The sequence below is a fragment of the Ceratotherium simum genome, chromosome 22 (assembly GCF_057802395.1).
Source record: "Ceratotherium simum simum isolate JZ-2026a chromosome 22, ASM5780239v1, whole genome shotgun sequence".
Lineage (NCBI taxonomy): Eukaryota > Metazoa > Chordata > Mammalia > Perissodactyla > Rhinocerotidae > Ceratotherium > Ceratotherium simum.
This window is the reverse complement of record NC_141921.1, coordinates 34,209,445-34,226,794: the sequence shown is the minus strand read 5'-3', so window position 1 is coordinate 34,226,794 and position 17,350 is coordinate 34,209,445. Positions and strand designations below refer to the sequence as shown.

Here is a 17,350-nt window from a genome sequence, read left to right as displayed (position 1 = left end):
ACTATGACATACAACTATCTCCTGGGGCTTTGGGGAGAAAAAGGGGAAAAAAAGGAGGAGGAGGATTGGCAATAGATGTTAGCTCAGGGCCGGTCTTCCTCAGCAAAAAGAGGAGGATTGGCATGGATGTTAGCTCAGGGCTGATCTTCCTCACAAAAAAAAAAAGAAGATATGCTACTATAATTTACAGCAAAAGGTTATATGAACTATTCTCTAAAGTGACTGAATTTGATAGGAGAGACAGGTGGTGCTGATTTTATTTATTCTGTCTAATCCTGTAACCAGACGAGCTGTTCTGTTGGGTATGTAAGGAAGGTTTGTGAAATCCAGGGTCATTATTCTCTTGATTTCTATAGTGCCTCTTCTTTCTTGTATCCTAAGAATGAAAATGGGTTAGTTCAGGGGTAAATGTATTTCAGATGAAAACAGCATTACTTTTAGTGTATTTTGCATTAGTGTGAATACGGTATCTTTTCAACCACTTTTGTCAATTCACTTCTGAGACTAAGTTCCAGAATTAGTGCAGACCCCACAGCTTAAGGGCTCAGTCCAAGACTGCCTCCACTTCAGGCACCAGCTGCAGATGGGGTGCCCAGGCTATTCACCCTTCTGCCTGGCCGACTACAAATTTGGGGGTTTCCATGACCCCCTCAGGTTTGATAATTTGCAAGAATGACCCCCCAGAACTCAAGAAAAACACTTAGATTTACTAGTTTGTTATTAAGATACAACTCGGGAACAGTCAAATGGAAGGGATGCACAGGACAAGGTATGGAGTGGGGGTGGAGTGTAGAGCTTCCATGCCCTCCCTAGGCATGGCACCCTTCAGCACACTGATGTGTTCATCAACTTGGAGGCCCTCCAGATCTTGTTCAAGAGTTTTCACAGAGCTCCCCCCCACCCCTTCCTGAGGTTGATAGGTGGGGCTGGAAGTTCCAACCCTCTAATCACTTGGTCTTTTTGGTGAACAGTCCCATCCTGAGGCTATCTAGGGGCGGGCCCTACCCTAAGTCACCGGTAGCATAAACTCAGGTGTGATTGGAAGGGGCTTATAATATGAATGACAATAGACACTCCCTATCTTTTAGGAAATTCCAAGGGTTTTAGGACTCTGTGCCCGGAGCCTGGGACAAAGATCAAATACTTTTTTTTTGGTGAGGAAGATTGGCCACCAGCTAACATCCGTAGCCAGTCTTCCTCTTTTTGCTGAGTGTGTCAGTCTTCCTCTCTTTTGTATATGGGACTTCTGCCACAGCATGGCTTGATGAGTGGTGTGTAGGTCTGCGCCCGGGATCCGAACCTGCAAACCCTGGGCCACAGAAATGGAGTGTGCGAACTTAACCACTGTGCCACCGGGCTGGCCCCCCAAATACTTATTTTTACCACAATGAATTACCAAAAATTTGACTTGCCTTTTACTCACATTGTTTACTATTAATATTTGCCATAGTTTTATAAGGGATATAATAATCTGATTGAGAATATACATTTTTTGCAAAACCACGCTTATTAGCAAATACTTAATCTCACATCTTTTCATATGCTCTTTGTGCCTGGAATGAACCAGGGGGGATGGGAAGAAGGGGTAGCTGGGAACCTCCCCTTCCCTCTTACAAATCCTTTCCCCAAGAATTGGATTGTCTGGTGGAGTTTAGTTGGCACCCAGCCAATAATAATGATACCAAAGACAGGGTTCTATAGCCTCTTTAAATCTGGAGCGTAGGGACTCCATAAAACTAAAGGGGCTTTAGTTCTGAGGTTCTCCAAGGGTGTTTGGACCACAAAGGCATTTAAGAACCTAGGAGATAGGGGTTTTGGTGTGACTGGCAGAGGGATATAGGTACTGGGAAGGAATGTAGACATTACATCTTATTTCCCAATTTATTTTCCTTATGATTGGCAGAATCATTTTTCATGCTCTAAGTTGCCCAACCCCAATTCTGAGTTCTGATACAAATGAACTTCATTATTAAGAGGGATAGTATTTAGTTATTGGTACAAAATAACTTTCCTAGCCACTCTGGATAGCAAAATGGTCATTGGTAGTACATAGACTCTTTGCTGCCAAGGTGATTTGCTATTGTTTAAAAAGAAAGTTAACATAGGATATATAAACATGTCTGGCCTACTTTCCTCCATGTTGTTGAAGCTGGCATTGTATATATTGCAAAACCAAAGTCTCTTCCCTGGTCGCCTGTTTTATCTGCATCTGTGGGTCATCCAGTGACATTTTAATACATGAAATTATTAATTAATACATGTCAAATGCTTTGCAGAATAGTCTTAATTAAATTGGAGCTTGACTCTGAAATGACCACCTTTGTAATGGTAGCTCTAAATTTGATTGCATTTGTAGTGAGAACAATAAGTACTGTAATTATTTTGGAAATAAAAAAATCTATGTGCTCCCTTCTAAGTGGGTTGGAATTGTTGCTGTTTTAAAAGTTATATTGACTTAATAGTGCCTTTAGTCACTCAAGAGTAATAGCTAACATTTACTAAGCGTTTACTGTATGCCAGGCACTATTTTAGGTTCTTTACATGTATTATCTTATTCAATCAATTTACCTATGAGGAAGGTATAACTGTTTTCATTTTTAAATAAGGTATACTGAGCCATAGAGAAGTTAAATAACTTGCCTGAGGTCACCTAGCTAGAGTGGTAGAGCCGCTCTGACTCCTGAACCGATGATTTTAACAGGGGGCCCACAGCCAGTTTCCAACAGAGTGTTGAGCTGTCAGGTCAGGAAGCCTTAGAAATGGCAGATTTGTGGGTATATAGAAAGGGGAGGAGCAAACTTATATCTTACTCATTCTCTCTTCTTGCTTCCTTTCTCCTCAGTAAAATTCAGTAGTTGTCTGCAGGGTGAAGAAACAGGAAATGAACTTAACTCCTGTTTCTTGCTTCTTCCTGTGCCTTCCTCTTCCCAGTGCTGGCAGCTGTCATAAGTATATACTTGCCCCTCCATTTGTGATCATGTTTGTTCTTATTAATGTCACTTCTCAGGAGAGGTAGTGTAGTATAGTGTTTTAGAGCAGGGTCTTGACAGACTGCTTGGATTTAAATTCCAGTTCTACCATTCACTGGCTCAGTAATCTTGGCCTGGTTACTTAGCTTCACTGAGCCTCACTTTTCTTACCTGTAAAATGGGGGTAATTTAGCACATACCTCATAGGGTTTTGGGAGGATGAAATGTATGAATATGTGTAACATGTTTAGAACAGTGTGTGGCACATAGTAAGTGCTATGTAAGTGTTGGCTACTATCACTGTTATTATTTGAGAACACTTTTAGGTTGAACCAGTAATTGAAGCATCTCTGATGTACCTTGGTTCATGATCTTTCAATATCCAATGTGAATTTTTCATTATTAAATATGTAAAATTCATACTGATAATTTGGATTCTACTTTAAGAAACTCACTTCTAGGTGACCCAAAATGCTAGTAATGTTTATCTTAGTTTAGATTCTTGTGCTAATGGTATTCCTTGTCTTGCTATCATACAGGACAGTGGTTCTCAAACTTCATTGTGCATTAAAATTACATAGAGAGTGTTGAATTCTGATTTATTAGATTTAGGGTGGGGGCCCAGGAATCTGAATTATTAATATACCCATTCCAGGTAATTCTGACTCTGGTGGTCTGAGGTGATAATTATGGAAATACTAATTTAGAGGCCGAATTCAAGCATAGCAGGAGAAAGAGATTATAAAAGGTAATAACTGTCAGATTTTCATTAGTTTGTGTGTAGGCGGTGATGATTTGTAAGCTAAAAAAGCATTTAATTTGGTGTTGTAAAAGATAGTGATAGAGTCTATTCTCATACCTAAATTGTTTTGTTAACACCTGTTAGATAACTTGGTTTTAGGGACTACTCTGTAAATACAGAAATAATACAGGAAATACAGAAAGAAAGAATACTGGAGTCTTCAGGTGAAGAAGAAATATTTGGGTAGATTTCTTGGTTTTTGTGTCATTAGCTAAATAGCAGATATATTCAGTTCATTTTAACCTGTTTTGGTGTGCCTGCTATGTGCAAAGTGTGAAAAGTTTTGATTAGATAACAGTCCACTGAAGAGAAGAAAGTACAGTGTAAGTTTTGACCACTGGATGGAAATCAGTGTTGGGGCATAGATTGAACTGGCACACTTGGTAGAGGAATTCATGTATATTGAGTATGTGCTATGGGCTATGAGGTCTTTTTGTATTATTTAATCTTTATGATAGCTGTGCAAACTGTTGATATAATTAGTTCTGTTTTACAAATGAGAAAATTGAGGCAAAAAGAGATTAAGAAACTTGCCCAGGTCACTAGTAAGTGCTGAGCAGAGGTTAAAACCTAGAGTTTTCCTGACTTCCGCGTTAGGAAAATTATTATTATTTTATGTTTTTTTTTTTTTTTGTGAGGAAGATCAGCCCTGAGCTAACATCCATGCTAATCCTCCTCTTTTTGCTGAGAGAGACCAGCTCTGAGGTAACACCTATTGCCAATCCTCCTCCCTTTTTTTTTTTTCCCCCAAAGCCTCATTAGATAGTTGTATGTCATAGTTGCACATCCTTCTAGTTGCTGTACGTGGGACGCAGCCTCAGCATGGCCGGAGAAGCAGTACGTTGGTGCACGCCCAGGGTCTGAACCCAGGCGCCGCTAGCGGAGCGCGCGCACTTAACCGCTAAGCCACGGGGCCGGCCCTTATTTTATGTATTAAGTGTATGTATTTTAGATATTCTTTCCAGCTTATTAGGTAGGACACACAAGAAGGGCCCAGTTGGCTTGGGAGCTGTTTCTCCTGCTCAGAAAAGAAAAAAGAGGGCCGGCTTGGTGGTTAAGTGAGCGCGCTCCACTGCTGGCGACCCGGGTTCGGATCCCGGGCGCGCACCGACGCGCTGCTTCTCCGGCCATGCTGAGGCCGCGTCCCACATACAGCAACTAGAAGGATGTGCAGCTATGACACACAGCTATCTACTGGGGCTTTGGGGAAAAATAAATAAATAAAATCTTTAAAAAAAAAAAAAAAAAAAGAAAAGAAAAAAGATACAGATTTCTAAAAGTTCTCAAAGTAGTAGTATTTGTTTAATGATCTAACCAAACTGGATGCACGGCACATTTCTCCTACGCAAATTCTATTTACCATTACCTTCCATTGGAAAATCTTAAACATCTCCCTCAGAATTTAGCTGTAATGAATTTGTGCTTAAGAATGCAGAGATATTTTTAAAAATGACACATTCAAAAGGTAAAACTGATGAGCCGATTTGAAATATTGTTACCTTTCTTCCTAAACTTATGTTGTAGAGTTCTTTAATACAAATTGTATTGTATCTCTGATGTTCTACTAAACAGTTGGAAGTTTCTGGTGCCTGGAATGATCTTTCATTTTTACCATTTTCTTATACTTACTGGTATCAGAGAAAGAGGTACCGCATTTAAGTTTTCCACTACATAAAGAAGCAGTATTCTAAGACTGCTATTTTTTTTTTTTCCCAAAGATTTTATTTATTTATTTTTTCTCCCCAAAGCCCCAGTAGATAGTTGTGTGTCATAGCTGCACATCCGTCTAGTTGCTGTATGTGGGACGCGGCCTCAGCGTGGCCGGAGAAGCAGCGCGTCGGTGTGCGCCCGGGATCCGAACCCGGGTCGCCAGCAGTGGAGCGCACTCACTTAACCACCAAGCCACGGGGCCGGCCCAAAGACTGCTATTTATGAATGGTTTCCTGAAGACACTTCATTTTGATGGGATTTCCAAATAATCTATAATATAAAAAAGGAATTCATAATGCCATTGAATTGTACACTTATGAATGGCTAAAATGACAAATATTATGCTATTTATATTTTACCACAAAAAATAGTAATAAAATTTTAAAAAGAAAAAAAATTAAAAAGGAGTTTAGCTTGAATTAGATTTAAATTATTCTCTTTTAATACAGTTCTTAATGATAGCTTTTCTTTTCTTTGGAATGAGTGTTTTAGACCAGCTCTAACCTTCTCCATCACAATTTGTGATAGTTTGTGATTTAACCATGTGGCCGTCATATTTATGGCTTTAATCATGGAAACTATTTGTTCTCAATTTCCTCTTCCTTATTCCTTAGGGAATTTTAATGAAAATTTCAAGAAATGATAGCTCTTTCTTAGAAGTTTCAACTTTATAAACGGCCTGTTGATTTTGTATTTGCTTGTTAGTATGGGATATAAGTCTTAAAAATAGATACCAGGGGCCGGCCCCGTGGCCTAGTGATTAAATTTGGTGCGCTCTGCTTTGGCAGCCCAGGTTTGGTTCTCAGGTGGGAACCTGCACCACTCATTGGCGGCCAAGCTGTGGTGGCGACCCATATACAAAACAGAGGAAGATTGGCACAGATGTTAGCTCAGGGAAAATCTTCCTCAAGCAAAAAGAAGAAGATTGGCAACAGATGTTAGCTCAGGGTGACTCTTCCTCAGCAAAAAAAAAAAAAAAAAAAAAAAAAGTGAATACCAGATATAGAATGAAGATAAGGAGCTTCATACCTTTAGGGATGACGATTTGATTTCAACCACATTTGAAACTAAAAAACAGCATTTATCTTAGATGTTTTTGAGACAGTCTCAAAAGTAGTCATGTTTACTGTAAAGTTACTTGATAAATCCAAATATTAGTATAATTTTATTGATTCTAAGACATTTTTCTCCCACATCTAACATGTCTAAATTTAGGATGTATTTTAAAATCATTGACTTCTTAGAGTCTATGCAATATAGTAATTAGGATTCCAGTTCTGCTGCTGTAACAGAGAAATCCAAAATACTAGGGGCTTAATGAGAGAGAATTTTCTTTCTTTCTCTTGTAAGAGGCCTAGAAGGCAATCCAGGGCTGGCTCCTCCTATTGTGTTACTCATCCTTAACATGTAATTTCGGTCTTGTGGTTCAGTGTGACTGTTTCAGCTCCCATCATCATGTCTGCATTCCAGCATAAAGGCTGGAACAGGGGAGACTGTGCCCCTTGCTTTTAAGACTGGTCTTGAAAGTCGCATCTATCACTTTCACTCCTATGTGCCAGAATTTAGTCACAGTGGTCACATCTAGCTGCCAAGGAATTTAGGAAATGTAGTCTTTACTGGGAGTCATATGCTTAGGTAAAAATTCTGTTACAAAGAAGACAGGAAGAATTGGCAGACCACTAGCAGTCTCTGCCATAGTGATCAAACACATTACTTTCTGTCCAATGTTTATGATTAAACGATACATTAAAAAAATCCCCTAGTAATAATGGTCAAGAAAAATAGAAGGTACAAGAATTGAACTTGAAATAGATTTGTAGGCACCTGGAAAATATTCTGTAGGATGATCAGAACTCTCTCTGTTTACCTTTCTTTTCTTCACTTTGAATTGAAAAGAAATTCTATAGAAGACCTTGTTTTTTAGCAGAACATTATCCTGTTTTTCAGAGATCGACTCAGGAACCACGAGAAGATATCTATTCCTATTTCATATTCTTGCCTTTATTATTGAGTAAAAGACATTATTGTGGAATAATTCTCTATAATTAATTTAGTACTTAGTGTGCTTGGTTATTTTGAAAAGTAGTTTTGATTTAGTTTAGGGATCAAGATCTTTAACCTTTGATGCTATACTAGTATAAGTTCTTCTCTAGTGCATTATAGGGAAAAGAGAAGGAAAAAGATAAAAGGAGGTTAAATAAAGAGAAATATAATCAAGGTGGTTTTGATGAGGAATGGGAGAGTGTATATTTACTGTAGATGACTCACTCCTAATGTATGCACAGAAATGTTAACAGGCATTTCTAAACCATCATGATTAAGAATTGTGTAGGGTACTGTAGAGCACATAGGCATGGCATCCAATCCAGAGTTATATGGTTCTGTGACATTTGTGTGTTTAATAAGGTGGTAGCTCTAGTCAACAAAAATTTGTAACCCTTTCAGGATTATAATTGAAATAGGACTTTATCTTAAAACAAGTATACAGGGGGTAGTGTTTCTTTTTTATTCTAGAAAAACTGTTAAAATTTTCATTGACTCAAAAGATACCACTTATCCCAATTTTGTAGATGTCAGAATGGGGAAAAAATGGCTGGTAACGGTTGTAAGAAACCTTTGGTAAAGATACATTCTGATTTTAGAGACGTTTAAATGTGAAAACAAGCATCTCAGAATTGATGAAATATAATAAATTTCTGGTGCATTTGTAATTGATAGCTTCTTAGAATGGAGGACTACAGTAAGAGACGCTAAAGTAATTATATGTTTATGAGTCAGTATGCTTTAGAGTGATCTGACTTTTCATTATAAAAACTTAGGTTTTGGGCCGGCCCCGTGGCTTAGCGGTTAAGTGCGCCTGCTCCACTACTGGCGGCCCGGGTTCGGATCCCGGGCGCGCACCCACGCACTGCTCCGGCCATGCTGAGGCCGCGTCCCACATACAGCAACTAGAAGGATGTGCAGCTATGACCTACAACTATCTACTGGGGCTTTGGGGGAAAAACAAACAAACAAACAAACAAACAAAACACTTAGGTTTTGGCCTCTTCATGCTGTGAATATTGAATTAGTAACTAGGCACCCTGGTGCTAAAACAGCTGCTGAGACCAGAAATCACCTTGATCTTCATCCAGTCCTCATGTTGCTCATCTGTTACGGGTGTTGGGGGTGGTGGTGCTCTGCTTTTTGTTGGTTAGAGCCTGAGGAGCTGTGGCTCCCAGGTTGGGTGAATGGGCCAGTCTTTAAAGCAGTGGCCTTTGTATTGCAGTCTAGTACACGTGCACGAACACACGCGTGTGTGTGCACATATAACTGAAGTAAAAGTTTCACAGAGTAATACTTGGCTCACTACATGGGATTCATTTTGAAACAGCCTCTTCTCTTTCATTATAAAAAGAAATATGCTGCCCTTTACACTCTTTTAGACATTTAAAAAAACACATAACACCAAAACAACCAGCAATCGCAAACTTAGAAAATTAACTCTTATTTGTTATCGTGACTTTGAGCAAGTCACTATTTTTCTTTCTAGGTTCTTTCAGCCGCAGTAGTTGGGGTGCTAGTTCTGTTCTTGCTCTGAATGAGTGAACCTGTTGCAAGTTGAAGAAAAATAATACATATAGAAGTACAAATAAATAAAATAAATATCTTTAATCTTTTTGTAGGTCGTCATCGAATTTGAAATATTTAAAGTGGATACAAAACTGTTTCAGCAATGCAGACAATTAAGTGCGTTGTTGTGGGTGATGGTGCCGTTGGTAAAACATGTCTCCTGATATCCTACACAACAAATAAATTTCCATCTGAGTATGTACCAACTGTAAGTATAAAGGCTTCCATCTGTTAGTGAAATGAATTATAATTTGATATCCTTTTAAAAACTCTCTTTGTGTACTGAAATTTTTCTGTTGTCTGCCTTTGTTTCCTGTTTTTAAAGATCTTGACTTCTCATGGGTAAATTATATACACTTTAAAATTAAACAGCTGAAAAATCAGTGGAAAGTCAGAAGGGGTGACACAAGGGTTTGCAAGAAGTGCTTGGAGGCAAAACTCCAATAGACAAGATTCTAAAGAGTGGTGGTCTCAGTTTGGAGAAGTATGCCCTACATCTTGGAATGAGGTGACTTTTTTTTTTGATATCTTGGCCAATGATTAATCAGTGCTTGGAGGTATTCTGGGTTGCTTTTTGGGGTTATGTGACTTCAGAGAAAGTAGTGTATGTCTCCACTTACTCTCCTTAGGGAATAGAAGAGAATCTTATGGAGCTGTTGTCTTAGCAGTACTGGAGCTCCACACTGGGTTTTAGGGGCAGAGAAGACCTGTTTTTGGTATAAGATCACCAACAGAAGCCTTTGGGGGTTCTCTCCCGCAAATACTTTTTACCATCTCCTTAGAAGAGTAGAGGGAAAATGGGAATAACAAAGGTAATGAAGTGAGAGAGAGACAGAGTTATTTAGAGTAACACTGACTCGTGAAAGAATGTGTTTGGGGATCCAATGTTTGTCCCAGGTTGGTTCACCAATCCAGTGGTATAATTATGTTAAACATAGATGTCCATTCAGTGGTGAGAGGGGAGCGAGGGTTGGCCTGGCCTGGCAACAACCGTCTCTGTTAAGTGAGCTATTTTAGGGGTTATGGAGAACCTATGTATGATTAATATGGGACTAGTATTGTTTGTAAATAAAAAGGAAGAAAATGTATGAGTATTTTAGGTTAATCCTCAGACATGAGCATTGTTTTTTTTTTTTTATAATTTTATTTATTGATTTATTTTTTCCCCCAAAGCCCCAGTAGATAGTTGTGTGTCATAGCTGCACATCCCTCTAGTTGCTGCATGTGGGACGTGGCCTCAGCATGGCCAGAGAAGCAGCGCGTCGGTGCGTGCCTGGGATCTGAATCCGGGCCGCCAGCAGTGGAGCGCGCGCACGTAACCGCTAAGCCACGGGGCCGGCCCAACATGAGCATTGTTAAGAGGGTGAATACAGGTTAAAGGCTTGGCAATTACGTTTAATTGGAATTGACAGTCTATAATGTCCCAAGGTAGGTAAAGTGATTGAGGTAGGCAAAGGCTATAGGAAGAAAGAGGATTTGGTTTCTTGGAGACGGAGAATTTGAAGGTATAATTAAATATAAAATCATATTTTTGAGTTGGCCCATTTGGGGACATTGTAAGTGAAAGAAGTTCTGAGGTCGAAAGGGACTTTTACCGGACTTTTAGAGACACACAGATCTTGTTTCAGAGTAAGGGCAACTTTCAGAATTTATTTTTTTTTTGAGGAAGATTGGCCCTGAGTTAACATCTGTTGCCAATCTTCCTGCTTTTTTCCTTTTTTCTCCCCAAAGCCCCGGTAACTAGTTGTGTGTCATAGTTGTACGTCCTTCTAGTTGCTCTATATGGGATGCTGCCTCAGCATGGCTTGATGAGCGGTACGTAGGTCTGTGCCCAGGATTTGAACCAGCGAACCCCGGGCCACAGAAGCAGAGCGCGCAAACTTAACTGCTACACCCCTAGGCTGGCCCCTGAAATTTTTGTGTTTCAGTCTTCCTTAAAGTTATTTTCTTATAAACATGATTTCTGAGTCTGTTTTATGATTCTGTTCCTTAGGTGTTGTGTTTAAGGTGGGCTTGTGGATATTCTTTATATATGTGTTTGTATGTGGATCTCTGGAAAAGGATTAGGTATGACTTAAGAAAATAACCTGTATGGTGTGAGAGCTTAACCACATTTGTTACATTTCCTTGTTCTTGTTATGAAGAACTGACTTTCCTTTAACTGCCACCTCCCCCATGCCCTTGCTTCCACTTTTGTTTATATTTAAACAGCTCCCAACAATCCATTAAAACATGGAACAGAGAATTAGAGTTAGAGAGCTAAAAGGTTAAGCAGGGCTGATCTTAAAATGTAACATCCTTCTTCTAGTTGGAAAGCATTGCTTTTCAATTGTAAATTAATTTGAAGGAATCCATGAATTAGTGTGGGGTCTTTTTCCATTTAGCACCATTACCTCCCATTTTCACAAATAAGTTTAGTACAACCAATATTAGTATATGTTGAATTTATCCTGGATTTTACAGTCTGTTTACAAGTAAAGCATCTAGTTAAGATATCTTAGGTCATGTGATGTGTACCTAATAACATAATTCTTTTGTTCATGAAATCCCAACAAATAATCTGCCAGCCTTTTCCTGGACACTTTCCTCGTACCTTGAGGGAAGCTTTTTTCTCTCTAATGGATTTGTTTGCAACAAGGCTCTTCCTGTGTTGAACCCTGAAAGGAAAAAGATTATCATGGATCTGGGAGATTTTAATTCTAGATTAAAAGGAAATGGTCTATTAAGAAATAATTTCTTAGAAATCAGATTGAACATTGAAGTAAACTATAAACTGTCTCAGAAGTTTCAAACTTGAACAGGATTAGCTAGAGGACTCTGCTCCTGTGACACCTCTCACCTTTCTGTGTCTTTTTATCCAGGCTACTGGGGTAGAACAGACATTCCAGAACACATCCCCTGTCACTTTTACCAAGACCCATTTAGCTCATGCAAGGGTTTAGTTGGCCAGGTTGATTGTATAAGGCAGATGGACTAAGAGAGGATTAACTCTTAGGAAGGAGGCGTCACCTTAGCTTAAGAGTTGTCCTATCCCATGTTCACCATCCTTGCACACTAACAATGTCGTATTTTTGTGTTTTTAGGTTTTTGACAACTATGCAGTCACAGTTATGATTGGTGGAGAGCCATATACTCTTGGACTTTTTGATACTGCAGGTGAAAACTTGTTGTCTTTTATACTGTTTTGGTCTGTAACTATAACAGTTGCTGGTTGTCTGTGTTTTTTGGACATTTTGGGAAACTAGGGTGTTAGCAAACCACTTGTCTTTTGTTAATAGTTAGCAGGACTGAATATCATGATGGTCAGTGCTTGACCAAGAGGCAGTCCCAGACCTGGAATGGCAAATAACAGTTTGCAGTACCCTGGGGGGTGGTGTGGAAGGAGATAAAGAAGGATGAGAGCAGAGTACATTAGACAAGTTGTATTATCACTCTCTGAAATTTGGAGGCTTATTTTATTTAGGATGTGTGTCTGTATGATATATGTACGATAAGCTTCTTAAAATATAGCGATAGCTTGTTATTTTATACTACATCTGAAAATACTTTGAGGGCAAACCGATATCTAGCTCACAGTATTGACATTTGTGGTCACCTCCCCCCCCCCCCCCCCCCCCCCGAGGAAGATTAGCTCTGAGTTAACATCTCTTTCCAATCTTCCTCTTTTTTTGCTTGAGAAAGATTAGCCCTGAGCTAACATCTGTGCCAGTTTTCCTCCACTTTATATGTGGGTTGATGCCATAGCATGGCTGACAAGTGGTGTAGGTCCGTGCCCGGGATCTGGGCCTGCGAACCTGCGTCGCCGAAGCGGAATGTGCTGAACTTAACCACTACTTCATGGTGCCGGCCCCTCAACTTTTCAAATTAAAAGGAACAAATTACTTTCTTCCTTAAGTATACCCGATTCCTCAGTGTTATTTCCTCCTTGTTCTAACAGTGGCTGCACTTCTTAATTTCTGACTTCTTTCTCTGTACTCTCTGTTATTATCAGCTCAATCAGCCAAAGGAAAATTTCAGAAAGGTGTCCTTTTAGTATGTAGGAATTCTAAACTTTTTACTTTTCTATGAGTTACACTCTTGCTGTCTGCCAGCTGACATATTGCTCTTTTTTTTTTTTTTTGATGAGGAAGATTGGCCACGAGCTAACATCTGTTGCCAATCTTCCTCTTTTTGCTTGAGGAAGCTTCACCCTAAGCTAACATCTGTGCCAGTTTTCCTCTGTTTTGTATATGGGAGGCTGCCACAGCATGGCTTGATGAGTGGTGTGTAAGTCTGGGCCTGGGATCCGAACCGGAGAACCCTGTGCTGCTGAAGCAGAGCGCAGGAACTTAACCACTACATCACCAGCCTGGCCCCTGGCATATTGCTGTTAGGGAGTGTATTATACTACCCACTGTGAAGAACTGTCTGGGTTTAATTGGGAGGGTGAAATGGAGAGACAACAGTAAACAGTTAAGTTTAGAGATCAGTGGCTTTCTAATGGTGTCTCAGGCTTTTCACATTTTTATGAATTAAAAATTCTAAGAGTAGTGGTATATTAGAGGAAACTTGGAAAATAGAGAAAATAAAATGATGACCCATATCGCATGATAGGTGAGGGGTTTTCTGTGTTTATGTGTGCCCTTGGAGGCAAGCTATATGCAGAGCAAAGACAGTTTATGGCTACTTGGGTTTGAAAACTAATTTTAAATTTTATTTTCCAATTTCAAAGCTTATTTTTCATAAGCCTTTAATCAGTATTTTTTTTAGCTTTATTGAAGTATAATACAATAGAATTCACTCATTTTAAGTGTTCAGTTTGATTAATTTTACTGACTATATAGTCATGTAACTTCCACCATAATCAGATATATCACCCTAAAAAATTTCCTTGTGCTCGTTACAGTCAGTCCCTTCCCTTGACCTGGCCTCAGGTAACTGCAGATCTACTTTCTGTCATAGTTTTGCTTTTCTAGAATTTCATATAAATGGAACCATATGATATGTAGTCTTTTGTGTTTGACTTCTTTCATTAGCATAATGTTTTTGAGATTCATCTATGTTGTGTGTATCAGTAGTTTGCTTCTTTTTATTGCTGAGTAGTATTTCATTCTAGGAATATAGTAAAATTTGTTTATTTACTATTTGATGGGTGTTTGGGTTCCAATTTTAAGCTATTATGAATAATGGTGCTATGAACATTTGTATACAAGTCTCTGTATGGATATATTTTATTTCTCTTCAGTAAATAGCTTGGAGTGGGTAAGCCTTTAAATTTAGTTGCACAACTTGTTAAATTTTTTATTAAAATAGTTAATTTTAACAAATCGTTCTCAAGGTGGCCAAGGGTCCTTTGATTAATACTGGTTTATTTAACTTACGTTGACAAGACTTTAATCCCAATCATCCTCATTTACAACTGTGTTAAATTTCTTTCAGCACTTTGAACTGCATTTATAAATCCATTTTAAGCAGTTCGGTTTGCTTGACCTGACAAGTGAAACGTTCACAAGTTTTTACATACATTACTTTAATAAACCTAATAACTTGTGATTTCTTGTATTTATGTTTTAATTTATCTTAAACAGTATTATTTACAGGCTTCATGAAATTCTTAACATTTTTCAACAAAAAAAATCTCAAGTCAGTTACTAAGTTACACATTTTAAATTGGAATCGGAAAACTAAATCTATCATGTTCTTTAATATGGCAGATTATTTTAAATGTAAACACTGAGTGTTAAGGAAGTATAGATTATTCTTAGATGTAACTGAAAATTAACAATAATAGTATTTAATTTATTTCATCTCTATATTAGATTCTGAATCTTTCTGGAGGTTAAAAGACATTCACTAAGGAAATGATTTTACCATCCCAGGCAAGTTGAGGCGGGGACGTTTCCATTTCAGCTAGTTGAGGTCACCATAAGCCAGAGATCTTTTTTGACAGGCCCTGGAGACCTGGGCCTGTAGGCATCCAGAACAAATCTTTGTCTTTGACACACTTAAGAGGAGACTTGTATTCTTCTGCCAAGGCCTTAATCTCAGAGTCCCTGTCTCTGGTTCCAGTCATGCCATTAACTCAGTTTTCTTTCTGCTAAAACTTTCATCCCCACTGAGATGGCCTCTGACTTCCTTTAACTCTTTGGTTGTGTTTAATCTGTTGACTGTCATTTTGTTCTGAATTCTTTTTATAGTATTTCTGTCTCACCTCTGGCTGCAACTCTTACAGACATATTTAAATAATATTATTTAAGACCAGAGATAGGGCTCTCCCTCTGATTTATGGCTTTATTTCTCTGCCTCTGTGGTCGCAAGACTAAATTCTTGCTAGTGAGTCCCCACAGTTATTTTGTTCTTTTTCGTGCATATATTTTACTATTGTGTGTGTAGTTAGCTTTTTTCACTTAACATGTTTATATAGGCTCTTTCCCATGTTGTATACTCATCACGCCACCACCAATTCCTTCTTATGTCACAATTTTAAATGTTATTCTTTATTACAAAGATGCAGGTTTTGCTTATTATAGGAAAAAATCATCAAAATATAAATAAGCAAAAGGAGAAAATGAAAAAGCATCTATATCTGGAGACAATCACATCTGTCTGTCCTAAACAGAGCTCTTCCTGTACATTTATTGTCTTTATGCAGAGGAAGAAAAGGAATATTATTCTTTTTCTTCCCTCCCTGTACCTGCCCTTTTCTCTTAAAAAGAATACGGTGACATCTCTCGATGTTGTACTTGTATGTCCTAGTTTTCATGGTTACACAGTAGTCTGTTGTGTGGCAGATCACGCCACAGTTTAACTTTTTTTGTTAACCTTTGGGGTGCATTTGCAATTTTCTTTTAGGTTATGACCTTTCCCTGCACAAACATTTTTATATTTTGATGTTCCTTTTTGTCACTTTTTATCCTGATTTAATTTCAGACTTAGAGAAAAATTGCTAGTACAAAGAACTCCTTACGAAGTTCACCAGTTCTTAACATTTTGTGACATTCTCTCGCTCTATATGTGTATTACTTTGATTTCAAAGCCATTTGAGAATCGGTTGCATACATCATGCCCTTTTGTTTTTTAATGCTTCAGTGTATTTCTTAAGAGCAAGCATATTCTCTTACAGTGCACTTGTCAAATTCAGGAAATTTAACATTATGTGTAGCATTTTAAACTTTAATACACAGTCAACGTTCTAATTTTGTCAGTTGTCCTAATGTCCTTTATAGCAGTTTTTCTTTCTGGTACTATGCCACTGGGCTGGCCCATACCATTGGCAGTTTTTAAGGAAACAGGCCAGTTTTCTTACAAGACGTTTCTCAGATTGAGTTTGTCCATTTCTTCATGAGTAGGTTCAGGTTATGCATTTTTAGTTGGAATACCAAATTAGTAATGTGTGCAATTCAGGGCATCACCTTTTGGTAAAAATAATTTTGATGATTTGGTTAAGGTGTTATCTAGTTTTTCTACTGTATGTTTAGAATTTTTCCTTTTATAATTAATAATTTGTGAGGAGATTCCTTAAAACTGTGTAAATTTTCTATTCTCATTAAACAGCTGACTCTCTAGATTTAATAACTATTTACAATTCTTGCCTGAATCAATTTTTCCTACAGTGGTTGCAAAAGGGGAATCTAGGTACTAGACATGCTCACTGTTATGGAGATCTGGACAGAGATAAGAGAGCAAAAACAGCTGTAACACATTGATTGTAGTGACTTGTCCTGATTATCATTCATCTGCTAAGGAAGAAAAGAACAGTAGCACGTTTGAGCTGGATACAATGAGTTTTTGTTGATACTTCCAATTTAGTCCAACTCCAGGAGTCTTTGCCTTCACCAATTCCATATTTTCATCTCCTTTTCTACTATAGTTAGAATCTTGGTTTCCAGAAAGATCTATATATTTACTCATTTTCAGTCCTACAATACATAGTTTCAGAATTGCTATACCGTACTGCTATGAAAAACAAATAATAAGAGTTCAAGGTTTGTTTGCAATTCTTTTTTTCTTTGGTCTAATAGCGTATCAAGTTCTTTGCTCAAAAGTTACTTAGATTTGTTGTGTACACCCCCCCCCCACCCCGCCCTGCCCCAGTTCAGTGTGGCTATGTTAGTTGGAATTCAGTTGGGTTCATTTGTTTATATTTACATTAAATTTTAGGTTGTTTTACTCCTATCTGCATGTGTTTTATTTAGATATACTCTTTAATTGTTTTCTTAGGTTCAATTTTCAGAAGATATCTTCACTTTTGAATTTTAATCCTTGGAATCACAATCAC

General features: G+C 38.2%; 1 protein-coding gene across 3 annotated transcripts in view; it reads left to right on the top strand.

Moving 5' to 3' along the window:
• Positions 1 to 17,350, top strand: part of CDC42 (cell division cycle 42) — a 49,217-nt gene that overhangs the window by 20,308 nt on the left and 11,559 nt on the right. For all 3 annotated transcript variants that reach the window (XM_004425692.3, XM_087446607.1, XM_004425693.3), the window contains exons 2-3: positions 9,147 to 9,301; positions 12,177 to 12,249. In XM_004425692.3, coding sequence (XP_004425749.1) covers positions 9,197 to 9,301; positions 12,177 to 12,249 — 178 coding nt within the window. In that variant the 5' untranslated portion in view covers positions 9,147 to 9,196. The remainder of the gene's footprint in view (positions 1 to 9,146; positions 9,302 to 12,176; positions 12,250 to 17,350) is intronic.